Source organism: Gekko japonicus, unplaced genomic scaffold, assembly GCF_001447785.1.
Source record: "Gekko japonicus isolate JY-2015 unplaced genomic scaffold, Gekko_japonicus_V1.1 scaffold1475, whole genome shotgun sequence".
Classification (NCBI taxonomy): domain Eukaryota; kingdom Metazoa; phylum Chordata; class Lepidosauria; order Squamata; family Gekkonidae; genus Gekko; species Gekko japonicus.
In genome coordinates, this window is record NW_015166464.1 from 154,391 (window position 1) to 168,521 (window position 14,131).

General features: G+C 47.6%; 1 protein-coding gene across 1 annotated transcript in view; it reads right to left on the reverse strand.

Moving 5' to 3' along the window:
* SSRP1 (structure specific recognition protein 1) overlaps positions 1-14,131 on the reverse strand; it is a 16,883-nt gene that overhangs the window by 1,260 nt on the left and 1,492 nt on the right. The window contains exons 2-16 of the mRNA XM_015412085.1: positions 12,826-13,011; positions 11,478-11,583; positions 11,117-11,307; positions 10,793-11,023; positions 9,456-9,559; positions 9,189-9,317; positions 8,212-8,433; positions 7,730-7,802; positions 7,576-7,584; positions 6,972-7,110; positions 6,815-6,860; positions 5,327-5,447; positions 2,667-2,837; positions 706-797; positions 346-526 (exon numbers count right to left, since the gene is read on the reverse strand). Coding sequence (XP_015267571.1) covers positions 346-526; positions 706-797; positions 2,667-2,837; positions 5,327-5,447; positions 6,815-6,860; positions 6,972-7,110; positions 7,576-7,584; positions 7,730-7,802; positions 8,212-8,433; positions 9,189-9,317; positions 9,456-9,559; positions 10,793-11,023; positions 11,117-11,307; positions 11,478-11,583; positions 12,826-13,011 — 2,001 coding nt within the window. The remainder of the gene's footprint in view (positions 1-345; positions 527-705; positions 798-2,666; positions 2,838-5,326; positions 5,448-6,814; positions 6,861-6,971; positions 7,111-7,575; positions 7,585-7,729; positions 7,803-8,211; positions 8,434-9,188; positions 9,318-9,455; positions 9,560-10,792; positions 11,024-11,116; positions 11,308-11,477; positions 11,584-12,825; positions 13,012-14,131) is intronic.

A 14,131-nucleotide genomic window follows, 5' to 3' on the forward strand; every position in this document is an offset into this window, starting at 1 on the left:
CTTTCCCTATCCCAATATTGCCTCCCTACAATACCACACTTCTCTTGAGTCACTCTGAATTCCGTGGATCCCCAAACACTGTAAATATCCAGCACACAAAGAAATAGTTTATCTCCAATGTACACAGCAGCTAAAGCTGAAGGGGGAGGTAACTTAGTGCCTGCCGAACAGAAGGCCGGCCTACAGCTTTCAGAGATCACACACCTGGTGAATGGAACGCCAGTCCCATGTCAGGGAACTCCTCCATAGCAACGAAGAGAGGTCAAAGGGTTCTGACCAGAACGGCACACACACACACACACACACGCTTCTCTTCCTCCAGCCCACTGCCCCCAGAGCACCCACCTCCTTCTTGTCCTCGCCTGAAGAGCTCTCATCACTGGACACAAACTCCTTACTCTTGAAGCTCTCGCCTAGTGGCTTGGGGGCACTCTTGCTGGCAGAAGAAGACTTTGCAGGTGTGGTTTTCTTCTCTGGTTTGCCTTTCCCTGGCTTTTCAGGCTTCTTTTTCTTCTTTGATTTCTCCCTGCAAATGAGCAAAGTACACAAGATGCTGAAATGGCAGAGCAGCCAAAAGCCATAATGAGAGAGACCATGGAGAGGAAGGAAAGTGATCCCCCGCCGAAAGAAAGAAAGAAAGAAAGTAGTTTGATTTTCCTTCCCATTCGTGAGAGTTTATTACCCTGGGAAGACCCTGCTACTCACGTTTTGAAACTGTCTGACTTGCCCCCTTCGCTGTAGTCCTTCATGGCCTTCTCGTAATCCCTCTTGGCATCTTCAGCTTTGCGCTCCCATTCCTACAAACAGTCATTTCCACTCAGCATTCAACATACAGACTGCAAGAGATGATTGTGGACACCATTCCTAACACTAGGGCCAGAACCAGGCATCTATATGGAGATCTGGAAATTCAGGATACACCAACATAGATTTTTTAAAATTATTTTTCAGCCCTTATACACACAGTGAAAAGATCTTCCCGTGGATGGGATGGATTTAGTGACATGGGGTTATTAATTCTCAGAAAGTTATTAGGGCACACGCACAGAAAACCTCTTTGTCTAGTGGTAGGTATGGATGCCTTAAATACAGACAGAATCACGAGAACTGTGTTGGGACAGGCTGAAGGTCCACTTGGTCCAGCATCCTGTTTCCCCCACAGGGGGTCAGCCTGATACTTCCACCGGATTGGCATGAAAACCGTGGCATAACGGGGACCCGCCCTCAGCCCTGGGAGGCTGAACAGCTGTTCTGTGGCTCGCAAGGCCCTGTTTTTGCCTGCCCACCCTGCCTGGTGGGGCCATTTCCTTCCTCTGTCGCTGCCACCACTCACTGGACTGACACCGCCTTCCTAGAGGGACACAGTGAGACCCCCCTCTGGCTGATTCCCCAACCCAGGAAAGTGGGTACTTTGATCTTTGGGCACCCCCTAGAGAGTTGGGAACCCCTCTGATTTGGGCCCATTTGAGTTCCCTGGTAACGTGCTGACCGGGGAGGACTATGTGGTCAAGGCACGACCAGGCTTTATAATTTCAAAAAGAAGATTTGTTTAAACTATGTACAAGTTAGGCACAGAAAATAAACACAGGCACATCAACTCAACCTGGGCAGGAAATAAACACGATCTAAACGGCAATCCCTCTGTCCCCGACACACACACACACACCCTCTCTACCTCTAAGGCTGGGTGGCCTCAGGATGGGATTTGCTTCCCCCACTCCTCTGGGTCGCAGAGAAACTCCAGCCCTCCTCTGGACTAGTCACCAATACTGCTAGGCCTCCTGGCTGTCCACCACGATCTATAGCGGCCTGGACTGACCACGGAGCCTCTGGTAGCAGGAGTCCCACCTGCACACGCCCCTTGAAGCTGCCGGAGGCCAAGACTCAGGCTGAGACTAAAAGCCTCCCTCCTGGAGGGCCAAAGCCTTTATCCGCCTGGCTCCGCCCCCGGGGTGGGTCCCTACTTGCCCACTCTTTCTCCCTAAAGCTGCTGGGAAATGTGGGCCGGGAGGTATGGCGGCCCCACTGTTTCCTATGGAGCACCTCCCCCCTCCAGAGGACTACCCGACTGGCGGCCATTTTAAGGTAACCTGCCACCTCTGCCTGGCAGCCATTTCGTTACAAAAACAACAGTAAATGGTACTCAGACAAACTGCTTCTGAACCAGTGGATGCCATTTAGCCAACATGTCATTTGGGCCTTGATGAATCAGCACTATTTTAAAGTCACCTGAAATGTAGCCATCATTACATTTTTTGGCGGTGAACTCCACAAGTTATTTGCAGCTGTGTAAAACATTTTCTCTCTCTGCCATTAATCGGCCGCCGCTCAGTTCTACTAGATGACTTTGCTGGTATTGAGAGAGGGGAAAAGCTTCCCTTGATTCCCTCCTCTCCAGACGTACATCAATACATTTTGTATTGTCCCTTGATCTAAACTAAAAGCCTCAAATGCTTTAGCCTTTTCTCTGCCCTACAGCATTCCTCCTTGATCCCATCCCAGAGTCCGTGGTAAAAGATTTCCAATTCTGCAAGTTTGTATAAGTGCACAGAATTTATGTACCACAAGCTACACAACACCTTCATCAAACAATTTCTCAGAAAATGTATCCACCCACCATCCCTATTGCACGGGCGACCGTGGCCAGCCGTCTCCTCCCTACGTACCTCCTTCTTCTCCTTTGACATCCCTTTCCAGAGTTCTCCAGCCTTCTTGGACACGTCAGTGACACTCATGCCTGGACAATCGGACCTGATCTTCTCACGGTTGGCGTTGAGCCACAACATGTATGCAGACAAAGGTCTCTTCGGGGCATTGGGGTCTTTGCCTTTCTTGCTCTATTGAGAAGGGGAAGAGAAGAAAATATAATTGAAGCCACCTTCCAATAAAAACGAGATTTACCACCCATACCCCATTACACTACATCAATTTGCCTTTTTTTCTAGCATCAGCTCCTCAAACTACTTTGGAAGTTGTTTCTGGGCCTGTCCCAAATTCTGGGACAGCTTTTTTGGCTGCTTTAAGAGAGGGATGATGAAGGAAGTTCAGAAGCCTTTCAAGGTACTTGGGAGAGCACCACATGGCCGGTTGTCCCCAGTTCTGAGTGTAGAGGGAAAAGGGGAAGAGGGGACACGGATGAGCAAAGAGGGATGGCACGAGTGCAAGTACACACAGCCCGCCGGCCAACTGAGAACTGGCATATTTAGCCTTCAAGGGAGAGGGGGTGTCCCACCCCCCCATGCCACAGCACCTCCTCTTATAATTCTTCATCACTACCTTGAAGGTTCCAGGGTAGCGGAATACACCCTGTCTCACAGCAGTATGCTATAAAAGTAAAAATAAAACTTTGACAAGTGTCCCTGGAATCACTTCAACTATCATTTCTAACCATTGCTTTGAAGAGAGATGCTCCCAGGGGTCTTTTGGGGCCGGAGCGTGCCGGAGCACCGCTCTGGCAGCCCAGGAGCCCAGACAAATGGTGGCAGCAGCAAGCCCCGCCCCCAGCTCCTTGCACTGAAAGTGCTGCGGCTTGGGAGACGCCCGGAGAGCCCCGCTGCCGGCTCCCCCACCCCCCGCCAAAGCTGTAAGTAAGGGATCCGTGGGGGTGGGGGGGTGGTAGAGCCTCCCTCTCTCCATCTCTTTGCCATCTTTCCCTCCTTTTCTTTCTCTTCCCCTTCTCTTCCTCTTTTCCTCCTTTCCTTCTCTTTCTTTCATTCCCTCCTTTCCTCTCCTTTTCCTCCTCCTCCCCTTCTCTTTCTTTCTCGCCTTCTCTTTTTCCCTCCTTTCCCTCATTCCCTCCTTCCCTTCTCTTTCTTTCCAGCCTTCTTTCCTTCTCTTTCTTTACCTCTTTCCTTCCTTCCTTCTCTTTCTTTCCTTCCTTCTTTCTCTCTACACTCTCTCTTTCCTTCCCTCTTTCCTCCTTCTGTGGCCCAACTCTAGTGAGAAGGGGTTTAAACTTTAAACCCCTTCTCTCTTTGCTCCCCCCCCTAAGCCAGTTGGGGAAGGGCAGGGGAGGCTTTTGAAGATGCCTCCCCCCCTTTTGCTTCCTCTTCAGATGATGTCAGGGGGCGTGGCATATGCTAATCACCTACTGGCTCATTAGCATATCATATGCTAATGAGCTCCTGCAGCTCTTTTTCTACGAAAAGACCCCTGGATGCTCCATAATCAAAAGTAATGGTTAGAAGTACTGTCTAAATGCAAAAGAATTTTTTAAAAAATAGTCCAGGGAGACCATGCTAATACCACAAAACGTTTCCATATCAAGGAAAAGTGAGCAACTAAGAAAGGAACGTTACACATTATGGGCTGCCAAGGACCAATGAAATCTTAACTATATGAAGACAGCTGAGAGCATGTAAAACATTTTTTGAAAGTCTAAGCAGTGGAAATATCCCCAGTTGACTAAACCATACTAGCACTGAACACAAAAATGACTGTATGCAGAATGAACAGAAATAAGCATTTCCAGTTTTAAGCAGTTCCTTACATGTCATAATTTAGCAAAGGTACCTCGTTTAAGCAGCATGTAATACTAGACTAGACTGCCTTCTCACTGGCACTCCCACTCCTAAAGGCAAGCCCCAAGAATCCTCTCTTGTGCCCAGAATAAGCCAAAGAGTTGAATTATTATTTGTTTACAAGATTTATATCCTGCCTTTCTAACCTCATCAGAGCCACCAAGGGAGCTAACAGCATAAAAACATAGGCAATAAGAACGTATCTTTAAAAAAACTTCAAAATCAAATAAAAAGTATATTTTTACAACTAAAACCAAAGCTAAATTACACATGGAAAAACAATAACTAAAACATAGGGCAGGAAGCAGAGGTCATGGAGGAAACATCTAACAAAACAAAAAAGCCTTCACCAGCTGGTAGACGATGGCAACAGAAGGAGACAGGCAAGTCTGCCTGAGGAGGGAGTTCCAGAGTTTTAGTGCTGCAACTGAGAAGGAGGCCCTCTCCCAGGTGTTCAGCCATCTAATCGCAGGTGGAGGCACCTGAAGCAGGCCGCAAAGGATGACTGTAGCAGTCAGCTAGGCTTGTAAAGGTGTAAGCAGTCCTTCCAATATGCTGGTCTCAAGTCATATAGGGCTTTAAAGGTCAACAGCAGCACCTTGAATTATGCCTGGAAACAGACTGGGAGCCAGGGTAGAAAGGTCAAGGCTGGAATGATATGGACTCCAGTCAATAACCTGGCTGCTGCATTCTGCACCAACTGAAGTGCTCCATGTAGAGTACACACTGCAGTAAGCTAGTCTACAAGAATGCTTTTCCTAGTTGTAGTCAGAATCAGACAAGCTCCACATCCTGGCTGTTCTCACCTCAGACTGCTTCTTGCGGGGCTTGCGTTCTTTGACAATTTTGGCTTTTTTGGCCGGTTTCTTCTTCTCATCACTATCTCCTTCATTGCTAGATGAGCTGGCTGAAGCATTGCTGTCAAACCTATCACAAAGAAAGGTCACACGGAAAAGCTACGTTCAGTTTGACATGTCCATTAACCAACCAAGTGGTATATACACATCAACAGACACAAAGTTGTAGTAGGAGCATCTCTCTCAAACATTTTCCCAGTACTTGCTCTACAACTCCCATCAATTTCAGGGTGGATCTTTATACCATAGAATCATTAATCGAAAGCACAAACCATGAATGGATATACTCATAGACCAGAAGAAGTGAAATAACATTAATTTACAAGCACCAGGTAAGCAGTATGCTGAAATGTTGCATAAAGGCATAGAGCAGTGTGTACTATGATGAACAACGGCTGGCTCTTGTCCTCTGTATCCTTCCAGTATCCCATATACACATTCAAGCCAGAGACCAGACCACCCTCTCAGATATGCAAAAGATCATGTCTGTTCTAGGTAGAATAAGTTCACTGTCATTCTTGTCTCCCCCACGTGCCAATTATTCTCCAGGTGTTTAAGTGAAACCATTCTTGGGATTAAATGATGCAGTATTTTCCTAAAGAAAGTTTGTGGGTCCTACTATTTCAATCCATCAGCGCCAATGCATTCATCCAATGACTTGTGCTGGAAGAGTGTGGCTACCAATGCAACAATATGGCAGCATTCAACCCTGAATCCTCACCAGACAATATTGGCCTAATACAAGTGTATTTTACAGATGAAGACAAGACACACAGAAGTCAGTCTCAAAGTGACACCTTAACTATAAGATTAGTTCTTTTCCCACCATCATTTTGGTAGCCTGTGTTCCAGGTTCATGGTTTCACCCTCTTAATTCTCCCAGGACTCTGGCAATCAAGTTCAACTGTTAGTACCCCCTATTATTATATTCACTGTAAAAAAGATATATAGGACACATGACTTCCCTATTGAGCAGCCTCACAATTATGTGATTTGCTTGCTTCCACACTCTTTGACCAGTTTCGGACACATTTAAAAGGCCCAGATGACCTGGTCAGAATACCCAGACTGCACTGCGAGAACAGGTAACTTCAGTCCCAAACCTTGCCTCTAAAATGGCTCTTTCCAAAAGCATTCCCCAGGACTACTGAAAAAACAACCTGAGCCCTGGAATGAGTGGCACTGCTTCACTCCTGCATGGCAGCCACCACATTTCCACTCAACAGCACCTTAAAGACTAACAAGATTTGTGGCCGGGGAGAGTCACTGGCTCAAGGGAGCAGAGACTCACAGAAGCTCCTACCCTGCCCTTGAGCAGTGACTCTCCTGCACGCTGACACCCCGGCCACGCTTTTTTAGCGCTACAGACAGACTAACACGGGTACCCATCCTGATCTAGCAAAATTTTAGGTATCCCAGACCAAACATCCTACTTACTCTTCTGCCACATCCTCTTCCTCCTCCACGGGATTGAAGGATTCATCTGGAAAAAAGAAACACCACAGATAGAAATGGGAAATGACCTCCCCTTCCCCCCCCCCCACTGTAGCCAAGGCCAGCTTCTATACCCCCAAGATGGGGGGAAATGGCTCACCGGTCTCTTCTCCGGAATCTTCACTGCTATCATTTGCATTCTCCTCACGGATCTTGCCTTCCTCCTTCATACGTTCCAAGTAGGCATCATGTGAGTCCTCATCAGAGCCAGCATACTCATCATAGTTCTTATTCATGCCCTAGAAACACATACAAGGGATGCCACAGGAGCTGGTGCAAGTCTCCTCTATTCCACAAGCAGATAAAATCTCACAATATTTTCCATCTCCTGGGCATGCCGATATTCTAAAACTACAACTCCCAGCATGCCCCTGGGCATACATATTACACTGGAAGGGTTTCTCATGTATGTGCATACACACACACACAATGAGCATAAATCCCCCAAAAACGTAGCACATCACATGCTGCCTCCACAGTCCACTGGAATACACCTTAACCACCACCACCACCCCGACGATGGGGAAGAAACCATGCTGGTGACTTAAAAGTGGATTAGGTGGAAGCCACTCCCTGAGCAAAGCAGGCTACTGCCTCTTCTCTGTGGTTCATGCAAGGTTACACTATGGTGATTAGGAATTTTCACCACAGCCATGCAGAGGAGGAGACCTGAACCAACAGGAGGAGGGGACAATCTCACAGACCTTTTTCTTCTACAAGGAAAGAACAGAAATTGAGAAGGGAGAAAGCTCTGGAGAGAAAGAGAAAACCCATCCCACCCAAGCAGGTCAAGAACAGGAATGGACAGCAGCTGCCTTTCCCTGTCCTCTGCTTTGCCCAACCCCCTGAAACAGGTACCTCCTTGAGTCCTCGGTTCTTGATGTTCAGCTTCTTGGCATTCACAAAATCAAAGAGTTTGCCATATTCCTCTCTGCAAGAAAGTAAATGATGTTAACATCTGCCATTCTATGGCAAGTCCCACAGACCCAGTGACCAGGCGTGGAAAGTGACAGGTCTAGACCACACAGCAGAGATTTAATGGCGTCGCTGCTCTCAGGGAAAAATAGATTCAGTTTGCCCCCAACCCCATAGAAAGGCCGTGATACTCTAGAAGATCAGAACAAGACAGGGACCTTGTATGAAAAATCTAGACATGGTGGGTCACAAGTAGCAGACAGGCAGTAAAGAGATGTCTTTTGGAATGAAAGAGACTTAATGGTGGCAAGCAATTCATCCACAATGGAAGACATACTCCATTCAACGACGTGATTGATGGGAAGAGGCTTGTGTTCATTTGCAACTACGTCAACGATTCCGTTGGGTCACACACATTCACTCACCTTTCTATGCTGCTGAAGGTGTACTGTGTCCCCTGCTTTGTTTCTATCTCAAAGTCAAAGGAGCGTGTCGTGGTGGTTCCACGGGCAAAGTTCACAAAAGAGATCTCATCAAAACGGATGTGCACAGGCGGCTTGTGTACATAGATGAAGCCACGCTCCAAAGGGTACAGGAGCCCTGAACTGGCCTTGTAAGAACAAGTGATGCACTGTGCTCCAGAATGCCTGTACAGGAAGAGAGTGATCATGCTAACATCTAGTGCGATCACAAAACAGCAATTTTCACTCACAGCCCATCACCACAAACCACACTGATCTACCCAGCACTATTGGTTGCTAGGCGTTCGCTCCAGCTCTTTGCAACTGGGATAGAACATTGGCTGGTAGACACAAATGTAAGAATTCTTACAACTTCACCGTCCATCCTAACAGCCATCTGATGGCCAGGGTCCAGCGTACCTAAGGGACCGCCTTCCCCACTGCGGGACTTGGCACAGTTCCGCTGGGCCTGTAAGACGGAGCTCTTCCGCCAGGCCTTTGCATAGGAGCCGCCGCCGTTACTGTGCTACCACCGTGTGACCATCTTTGATGGTGGATTAGACGTACCAGTGAACCGGCCCTGGGAAGACGCCTAGACAACCGAAGAACTTACGTTGTCAGGCTAGGTTGATAAATGGAACCCATCTTGGAGTAATAAGATTTAGCATCTAGAGCACCGCACTTTATTTACTGATTGTTTTTATGCTGTTTTAACTGTTTGTTATGGCATTTGCCTCTGTTGTCAGCCGCCCTGAGCCCATTCGGGGAGGGCGGGATACAAATCTAATAAATAAATACATAAATAAATAACAGCCTTTTGGTTGGTATTCTCAATGAAAAATAAATTTTAGACCCTCTCCCCTCTTTTCCTACAGTCCCCCACGCAGATGACAAAAGCAGGAGGTTTATCAGCTCTTTCCTTGCCTGCGGGCATGCCTCACCCCTGGAAGTTGCCAGGCACTGTGATCTTGCGGTTGACAAGAGCTTTCATTACACGGCTAACCATCTCGTACAGTGACCCCGACATATTCTTGGTGAGCCGTCCCTCAAAACGCTTCTCTACTTCATCCCTACAGCAAAGAAAATACAAGTCAAGACACAGGCAGACTCCAAAATGCTAAGTATTATGAAAACTGGAAACAGTCAGCAGAAGATGTCCTGGCTGTGAGTCGGTGACTAAGATACATAATACAGTGATGGGTACTCACTCATTCATGTTGAGGGTCAAGGAGATGTCCTCATCTTTGGAGAAGAGGAGGATAAGAAAGTGATAGCGAGTTTGCCCTTGCTTTATAGGAGGGTCTAAGCTGATCTGGAAGGAAGCAGAGATAATTATAATTAGCTGATTATATCCACAAGGGCCATTTTCACAGGGCCCTGCCCAGCCACATTAATACGCTCCGCTCCTCCAGAGAACATCAGACCACGGCAAGTTACATATGTAAATTCTGCTTCTCTTCTACGTTAAGAGCAAACAGCCAAGGGAAAAACAACTCATCTGCGTGTGCAGCCTGGTATAGATACGACACTACCAGACCATTCTGCTGCCCTTCTAAGGGGACCGGCTATGTTCTCCCCCACCCATCTGATAAAGCTACAGAAATCATGAAAAGAGCTGTGAGATCAGTCACCTCGACAGTACTGAGACAGCAGTCCAGTTCGCTACATACATTCAATGTTTGCATGGGAGAGGGGCTGCAGGCAGGTAATAGGAATGGACCAGGGACAGCTGAGTGGACAACTACTCCTGAAACAATATTACCTAGAACAACAGGGGGATATGTGTTCAGCACCACTTCTAGATTCTTTCCCTCCCCTGCTATACTCAGCCACCAAGAATGTTGTACGACATGGATAAATCACTATTTCTGTTTTTCAAATTAGTTTACTGTCATGACTCAGGTGGGGTGTCACCTCACGCTGCCACCACTCTGGTTCCAGGCTCCCTCGAGAAGGCCCAGAGCACCCTCCCAAGACCTTTGGACCTCCCTTTTGGCCAAATAATAGGCATGAGGACCAGGCAGAGTACAACAAGGAAAAGGTTTATTTTATAGGAGGTCAAACAACAAGGTGCAGAATAACAATAGTAAGTGGGTGAAAAGAAATCAAATGTCCTAACGTGTCTGTATATATATACTGTCCCTAGCTCACTATCTCAAGTGGCCTTACACTACTCACCCTGCCCTCAGGATGAGGGTCTCTCCCCTGCAGCAGCCTTCCTGCTGGCTCTGCCCTCTGCTCTGGCACCAGCCCTTTTGTTCCCCAGCCCTCTTTTTCCCTATTGGTCAATTTTGGCTCCAAAACCTCCCAGGGGCTTCTGGGAGTTGTAGGCCCAGCCTAACCTACAGCTAGCCAGGCTCCCTGGGCCTAGTAGGCCTCTGGTGGCACAGCCCAGATCATGACATTTACATAGAACAAAAGTAACTGGCCTTTTTCATAAAGGAAATGGAAGAGGAAGAGGGCCAATGAATGAAATATACTGAGAAAGGGAATGATAGCGATTAACCCCAACAGGAAAATCATTGCCCAAAATTCCACTCCTCACCACAAAGAACATCTGGCGCTGGTCTTTATGGGGAAGCAGGAAGAGCCGCAGAACAGTGGTATAGGGGATCTTGTAGTCAAATGTCTTGCCATGAAGATGAAGGAAGGTGGGATAGATGCGGATATCATAGCGCCCCCGGGGCGTCAAGCACTGCAGTTCTCGGAAGATGCAGATGGCATCTCCAGTGGCCTGGATGACGTCTGCCTTTGACAGCACATTCTGAGCGAAGGCCTAGAGAGGGGTGAATCGGAACGGAAGATGCGCTATGTGGGCAAATAGCTCCTTTCCTCTCTATTATGTCACTTTTACGTGGGCGGTACCGACCTCAACCGGGTCCACGCCATCCTCCTGAGTAGGGGGCACATAGAAGCGCACCTCCATGAGGGACACCTCAGCATCATCATTCTGGTGGAACTCCAATGTCACCTCATTCTTGCCCGTTGTGCACTGTGACACATTGCTCAGTGGGATTTCAAACACTGGCTGCTCCCCAATATCAAAGGAAAGAAGCTGCCCTGCAAAAAAGTAACAGGATTTTTCAGGAAAACACACATTCTACCACAATTCACAGCTATTCTTCCCCAAGGTGAAGATAAAACTTCACTCTTCTCTTAGCTATGTCCTTTAGACTTCAATTCCACATACCAGCATCCCAGAGGATACCAATTATCCAATATTGACTTACCTCCAAACTTTACTGTCCCCCAATTCCACCCTTTCACGCACAAATCTTTCTCAGCCAGCTCCAGATGATAGTGGGTCTTAAAGAAATCTGAGAGCTTGTCAAATTCCTACAGGAAAGGAGGACTTAATGAGGGAACACGCAGCTAATGCAGTAACCCAACAGCACACAGAACAAGAGAAAGGTCTCTGCTCCTGGAATACAAGGTGACACAACACCTCAGATATGAAAAAGGACATGCACTTCAGACAGGAAGTTGGAGTCTGCCTTGAGCCCGCTTGCGGGGAAGGTGGGATATAAATCCAAATAAATAAATAAATAAAAGCAATACTAAGGAGAATCCTTGAATACAGGGAAGCCACACAAGACAAAGCTAAGAAAGGAATGGCACATGTTGAGTACAAGAGGCAACTATCTAGGTCAGAGGTGTTGAACTCATTTATTATGAGGGCCAGATCTGACATAAATGTCACTTTGTCAGGCTGGACCATGTGTGCCATAAAACATAATGCCGGGTACTGGAGAGAGCAACTCATAAGCTCTGAGCCGATGTGTCCTCAAGGCCCCCTGTGCTGGGAGGGCGGTGCAGGAAAAAACCCCACATGGGCCGACTGGAGACCCAGCAGTGCCCTGCTGGACAGATGCTCCCGTGCCCCAACAGAGGATCATCTGCACACTGCCCACACAAGCAAATGCTGATCCCTGAAGCCATCCGGGACAGCATCCCCGGAGCTGCAGGCCAAGTAGAGAGATATGGATGTGGCTGCAGTAGCTCCCAATTTACCAGTGAGTCTGTCCCTGAAGTGAAGGGGTTCTGCCGGACTGCTGCAGATGAGGTTGTTCTGCCATGCTAAAGCCACAATTGGAGTGGCTCCGCCCTCCCATCCCCAAGCAGCCTCCTGTTCTCTCCCGTGCACCAGTTGCTTGCAGGCCACGTAACAGCCCTGGATGGGCCAGTTTCGGCCCCTGGGCCTTATGTTTGACACCTCTGATCTAGATACAACTTGACATCGAATTAGAAATCTACTTCAAGGATTCTGAAACTAATAAAAGAGTGCAAGGCCAGACGAAAAAGTAACTTATATATGAGGAAATTGGACTGTGGAACAGTCTGACTATACTGAAAATAGCAAATTCCAAAAAAGGTATCGACAAATTAAGCCACCTTGACCAAAAGCTGCTCCCACCACCCTTACCAAGTCTAGAAGTCCAAAAGACAACTCTTATTATGGCTGCCATCCTCAGAATCCACTGCAAGCCCACTAACTGAAATGGGACTTTTGTGTATATTTGCTAAGGATTGCTCTCAATATCCAGCTTAGAAACCAAGTGATACCAAAGCAAATCTTACCGTCTCCCTGAACCCATCATACTTGTAGACATGGCCGTTCTTAGTAAGCAGTTTGAGCCCATGGCCCAATGCCACTCGTCGCCAGAGACCCTCAGACAGCTCCGAGGCCTGAATGTTGTCCACTTTGCCAGTTTTGCTGTTTTTGAAAATCACACCTTGACGGCTCAGTCGCAGACGACCATCATTCTAACCCCAAGAGAGACAGAGATTGCCAGCAGCAAAGCAACAGTGACCCAAGTACTCAGCATCTAGCAAGAAGACCCCTTTAATTCTCTTTCACCAAATCCAATAGCTTTTAGTATCTATACACTGATTACACCCAGTTCTACACCTGTACTTCAGAACCTCCTTCTCTATAAAGGTAAAGGTTCCCTTTCTCGAAAGCCAGTCGAGTCCGACTCTAGGGTTGCAGTGCTCATCTCCGTTTCCAAGCCGAAGAGCCAGCGCTGTCCGAAGAAGTTTCTGTGGTCATGTGGCCGGCATGACTAAACACCAAGGCGCACGGAACGCTGTTACCTTCCCACCGAAGTGGTCCCTATTTATCTACTTGCAATTTCTTGCTTTCAAACTGCTAGGTTGGCAGGAGCTGGGGCCAGAGAAGGGAGCTCACTCTGTCATGCGGCAACTCGGGTCTCGAACTGCTGAACTACTGACCTTCCACAGCCTGCAGTTCAGCGTCTTAACCACTTGAGCCACCGCAGCTCCTTCTCTATACCTTATCTTAAACTACCAGGCTGATACTGCAACAGAGGGGCTGGTTTTCCTGCATCATATCCCACAAGTCCGTAGCCTTCACTCTTCTAGTTCCATCAGTCTCAGCCATCCTCAATGTCTCCCGCTCCTTTAAATGACTCTGCCCTCTTCCCTTGCTGCCCCCTATGCCTCAAACTTCTTCACAGAAAGCCAGTGGGGGATGGGGTTTTTGTCTCTCTTCAAATCCACATTTTACCAAAAGCCATCGAATCAACCCTTTATTCTTTGCCCCCTATTCTAAGTCTAAATCTGTGCAACTGAACTTAAGACAAGGTGTTCTTGTGATCCTTGTCCCACCCCCTGAGCTGAATGTAAGACATGTCTCATTGTTTTTTGGTCTGCATGCGTGGTTAGAAGGCAAGAATCTGCTACAGGGACATCATACTATAGTACGATCCTGTATTATAGACACGCAAGTAACTCCAAAACATAAGCCATCCAGACATTCTAGTGACTAAAGATTTTGTTTTAGAAGTCTGGAGTAAAACTATGCAAAGATTTGTGCCTGGAATAAAGAAGGGGACGCATTCGTACAGATTTCCTCCTCCCCCCC